Consider the following 5,913-nt stretch of genomic DNA (forward strand, 5'->3'; position numbering starts at 1 on the left):
GATAGATAGATAGATAGATAGATAGATAGATAGATAGATAGATAGATAGATAGATAGATAGATAGATAGATAGATAGATAGATAGATAGATAGATAGATAGATAGACGCACAGACAGACGTACGGACAGAAAGATCTCCATTTGTCTTACATGCAGAAAGACAGACAGGCAGACGGACAGAAGATCTCTATTTGTCTGACATGCGATAAGACAGACAGACTGAGATATAGAAAGACTGACATCAGACAGACAAACAGACTGGTGACTGATCAGTCAGTGAAATCAAACGTTCTCAAATGTGCTCTTGTTCTCCCACCTAACACCATAACAAAATATCTATAATACATGCAATACATACATAGTATATATGAATATATTTAGTATGTTTGTGCCCTAAAATTGGTGGCACTCAGATGTGTTGTTTATAAATTTGTAAACATTTCCATGTGTGCATGTAAATAATGTATAATATTTAAATGCATATAAATGCATATGTACGCATATATAATACATAACTATAAATGATGTGCATGTGAATTTACAATTAAATGGGCATTTTTGTTACGGCATTTCCAAGGGATATCTAAAGAAGAATAAAAAAATCCAGAAATATCCTTAGAAACTGTGAAACAAAATTGAATAAATCCTTTGTACTTCAGACATCCTCTTAGTTATAATGAACTTAATTAATCATTGATAAAGATAAAAAAATTGCGCCCAACTCTGGCTGAAATTGTATTTCATATTTTTTTTGTAACTACATTAGGAAATGGTGTAGTGTTCTATTACTAGGTGATGATGGCAATAGTTTTGATATTCCTGTTGACAATTATTGTGATGATGATAAAGTTTTGTGTTTTTAGTTTTAAGTTATACTAAAAACATTATTTCTCTTGATATTTAGAATTTTATAAACAAATTTTAATTTTTTTTTGTTTGAAGGAAAACATGTGCTGAATTTTAAAATGTATATTATGCAATTACAGTGGCAATTAATTAAGATAAAATCGAGAAAAGTTTAAAGACCTTAAAGATTTTGTTCAGTTTTAAGGCTCAACTTTCCGGTTAATTACTGTATTTCTAAAACAGTGGGAATAAATTCGTAAAATTGTGGATGAAATCGTACTTCTCCAGACGAGAAGATAAGTCTCTACAAATCTGAAATTGAATTCGAAATTTCATTTATTTAGGCTTACTGAAATTTCATTTACATTTATATCAGAAATAATTTGATTCTGTCCCACTGTGGTCGCATACAGCTAGAGGTAAAATTTTGTTGTTGGTGGTGGTGGTGCTGCTGCTGCTAACGTATGCATTTGGTACGATATCTAATTAATTAAACAATTGTAAAATTCCTTTGATAAATTAACATCACCATGTGGTGACACTTTGTGACCACTCAAATTACAATTCAAAATGGCTGCAATTGCAAGTGACAGTTCTTATGCAAATGCATAAATATTGTTGCCAAAATGTTGTTGTATGTGTTGTGCATAAACTGAGTGTTAGTGGCGATTATAATAATGATGCTTATGATAATAATTATTGTTGTTGCTGATAACAATGATGATAATGATGATGTTGATGATGATAAATATTGTGCAAAAGTTTTAGTTTTGGATGAAAATGTTTGTATTTATAATGATGATGATTATAATGATAAGTAGTTCTTAGTTTGTAGTATAATGTTTAGTAGTATTAGTTAGTGTTGGTAGAAAAATAATTAAGTTCTATTTATTTCATTAAAATATTTTTTTAATTATTAATGGTGTTTTACAAAAAGCATATAAACTTTAACAATGTAAATGGTAAATGATCTAGTAAACGTAAATGATAAATGATATATATAGAACAGTATATAGTATAGATCAGACTATCGATATGTCTGAATTAGTTTAGACTGTAGATCACTTTAAAGTCTGGACTGTAAATCAAAATATAGTCTGAACTTTAGATAACTTTATAATCTGGACTATAGATCAATATATAATCTGGATTATAGATCAGTTTATTGTCTGGACTTTTGATCAGTCAATAGTCTAGACAATAGTCTGGACTATAGAACCGTCTACAGTATAAATCAGACTATCAATCAGTCTATAGTCTGGACTATAGATCAGACTATCGATCAGCCATAGTCTGGACTATAGATCTGTCTATAGTGTGGACTATAAATAAATCTATAATCTGGACTATAGATCAGACTATCGATCAGCCATAGTCTGGACTATAGATCTGTCTATAGTGTGGACTATAAATAAATATATAATCCGGATTATAGATCAGCCTATAGTCTAGACTACAGAACAGCCCATTGTCTGGATTATAGAACCGTCTACAGTATAAATCAGACTATCGATCCGTCTACAGTCTGAACTAAAGATCAGTTTGTCTAGATCACAGTCTATATTCTAGATTGGACAATAGATAAGTCCATAGAACCGTCTACAGTATAAATCAGACTATAGATCAGTCCATTGTCTGGACTATAGATCAGTCTGTAGTCTGGATTAGTCTATAGTCTGCACTGTAGATCTGGACTATAGATCAGTCTAAATTATGGACTATAGATCAATCTATAATCCAGACTGTATATCAGTCTATTGTCTAGACTATAGATCAGTCCATAGTCTGTAATATAGAACCGTCTACAGTATAAATCAGACTATCAATTAGTCTATAGTCTGGACTATAGATCAGACTATCGATCAGCCATAGTCTGGACTATAGATCAGTCTATAGTGTGGACTATAAATAAAACTATAATCCGGACTATAGATCAGTCTATAGTCTAGACTACAGAACAGCCCATAATCTGGACTATAGAACCGTCTACAGTATAAATCAGACTATCGATCAGTCTACAGTCTGAACTAGAGATTAGTCTGAAGTCTGGATTAGTGTATAGTCTGGACTGTAGAATCGCTTTGTCTAGATCACAGTCTATATTCTAGATTGGACAATAGATAAGTCTATAGTCCGGATTATCGAACAGTAATCTGTCTGTTAAAGTCTTCGAAAATCGAAATACTTCTTTATAAGTTGCACCGGACTGTCTGTTAAGCTAAAATTGTCTAATTTATCTTTTCAAGCTGAAAAGCAAAAGTTTTGCTAAACAAAATACAGAAATGTTTACAAAATTTTGTCACTCAAAAACAATAATTTGCAATTTTTATATTAAATATTTTAATTAACAAAAACAAAGTAAACGATATATGCAGATAAAAAAAAAACACTGCCAAATTACATACATCACCTAGATAACTGATCAAAATGCTGAAATAATTACTAATATCTTGATATAAGTTTCCAATATAAATGAAGTTGAATTTCAATAAAATAGCAATATACGCTCTCAAGACTTCGTACTCATAGCAGAGAAATACAATGAAAACAATATTTGGTGAGTGAAACGAATTCCAAAATCTAAATAATTACTTTATAAAAGCAAAATTAAATTTTCAGTAATATCAGGCATACTGCTGGTTTTGGCGTTGTCAACCAGTCAGGCGGCCACAGTGAATAACGATCAACTAGCCAAATATTTGTGTCGTTCCCATAAAGATGGTTTCAAAATGCTGGTACCCGGTAGCTGTTCCCAGTACTATCAATGCAAGGGTGATCAAGCACTATTGAAGACATGTCCCAATTTTTACGATTCAGTGAAAGGGGAATGTGTCACAAAGAATCCTGGTTGTGTGGAGACCATTAAAGTGCCATTAACCTGCGAAGGTCCCTGTTGTGGTATAAAAGATGGAAATTATGCTGTGAATGCCAAAAATCAAGCAATATATTATTTGTGTAAAAATAATGCTGTAGCCGAAAAGAAATGTTGTCCAGCTGGTGAAATGTTTGATTTGGTGTTGAAAAAATGTAGCACACCAAAGGTATGCCATGAGTGTACAACGACTAAACCACCATGTACTACAACGACCTGTACTACGAAGGCACCAACAACATGTACAACAACCACTTGCACTACTACTCCTTGTACTACAACAACTTGTACTACAACTCCATGCACTACAACAACATGTACTACAACCACTTGCACTACTACTCCTTGTACTACAACTACTTCTACCACAACTACTTGCACCACAACTACTTGTACTACAACTACTTGTACCACAACCACTTGCACTACTACTACTTGTACAACAACCACTGGCACTACTACTCCTTGTACTACAACTACTTGTACCACAACTACTTCCACCACAACTACATCTACCAAAACTACCTGCACCACAACTACTTGTACCACAACGACTTGTACCACAACTACTTGTACCACAACTACATGTACCACAACTACTTGTACCACAACCACATGTACCACAACTACTTCCACCACAACTACCTGTACCACAACTACATGTACCACAACTCCTTGCACTACTACCACTTGTGCTACAGCAACAACTTCTAAAAAATCCGCTGATGCACACAATTCTGCAGAAAGTAACAAACTACAAAAGAATATCGACAACTATATGAGTATTGCCTGCAATGACAAACCTAATGGCTATTTGTTAGCCTCCTTAACAAGTTGCAACGAATATTATATTTGCCGTAATCGTCAAGCCTTGCGCGTTAGTTGTGGTAAACAATATTTCAACGCTTTCTTGGGTATTTGCGATAAACCTGAAAATACCAAATGTAATCAAGCACAATTTTCTTTGCCCTAAATAAAATATCACATATGTTTATCATGAATAAAGTAACAAAACTAAAACATATTTCATCCTTGCTATTCATTTCATTAATGAAAACTCAAAAAGTACCAGTAAAATTACCAAAAAAAATGCCAAAATAGTTAGTTTTTATATCCTTCACCTTCGTGAGAAGGGTATTTATAAGTTTGTCATTCCGTTTGTAATTCCTATAATATAATTTTCCGAGCCCTTAAAGTATATATTCTGGATCCTTATAGATAGCTGAATCGATTAAGCCATGTCCGTCTGTCTGTATGTTTGTTGAAATCAGTTTTTAGAGGACCCCAGATATCGGCGAGATCCGAATAACGGAGATATGAGCAAAAATCCGAGACAACCTCTGAAAATTTTATCAAAAATTGAGTTTTTTTATTCATGCTCAAACAGAAATTGCAAAAACCAAAAACAAAACACACAATCATACGGTAAATGTTGTTATTGTACTCTTGTTTATAAAAAAAGGCAGAGCAAGAGTAGCAGAGCGAGAGCAGCACTAGTTTGTTAATACTGGCTAGAAACATGAAATTAAGTATGTGGAGCCTGACTTAACTTAGTAACCATAAAAGGGAACTTTTTGGTACGTTTTTTTTTTGTTTTTAAAAGGTACTTTTGGAATTTTTTCTAATATTGAACCTAGAAATATGAAATTAAGTATGTAGAGTCCGGATTACGTCAGAACACATAAAATGGGAACTTTAGGTACTTTTTCGTTCTACAAAAGGTACTTTTTAAATTTTCTATAATATTGAACCTAGAAAAATGAAATTTAGCATGTACGTAACAACCTAGAAAAAGGGACTTTTTGGTACTTTTTCGTTCTACAAAAGGTACTTTTTGAATTTTCTGTAATATTGGACCTAGAAACATGAAATTAAGTTTGTAGAGTACGGATTAGATTAGAACGCATAAAAGGGAACTTTTAAGTACTTTTTCATTCTACAAAAGGTACTTTTTGAAATTTCTATAATATTGACACAAATACGAAAAAGCAATAAAAACTTTATTTTAATAGATTTTAATTTACATGCCTGATTTCATAGTAGTTGAAAAGATAAAAACTACCAAAAACTCAAATTTTATAGATTAGAAAACTAGAATTTAACTAGAACTGAACTAGAACTGAACTAGAACTGAACTAGAACTGAACTAGAACTGAACTAGAACTGAACTAGAACTGAACTAGAACTGAACTAGA

The 5,913-nt window shown here is 32.4% G+C and overlaps 1 protein-coding gene across 1 annotated transcript in view; it reads left to right on the top strand.

Moving 5' to 3' along the window:
• Positions 1–4,742, top strand: part of LOC111688585 (extracellular matrix protein A-like) — an 11,070-nt gene extending 6,328 nt beyond the window's left edge. Inside the window, exon 4 of the mRNA XM_046956179.1 lies at positions 3,466–4,742. Coding sequence (XP_046812135.1) covers positions 3,466–4,691 — 1,226 coding nt within the window. The 3' untranslated portion in view covers positions 4,692–4,742. The remainder of the gene's footprint in view (positions 1–3,465) is intronic.
• The last annotated feature ends 1,171 nt before the right edge of the window (positions 4,743–5,913 follow it).

This window comes from Lucilia cuprina, chromosome 2 (genome assembly GCF_022045245.1).
Source record: "Lucilia cuprina isolate Lc7/37 chromosome 2, ASM2204524v1, whole genome shotgun sequence".
NCBI lineage: Eukaryota > Metazoa > Arthropoda > Insecta > Diptera > Calliphoridae > Lucilia > Lucilia cuprina.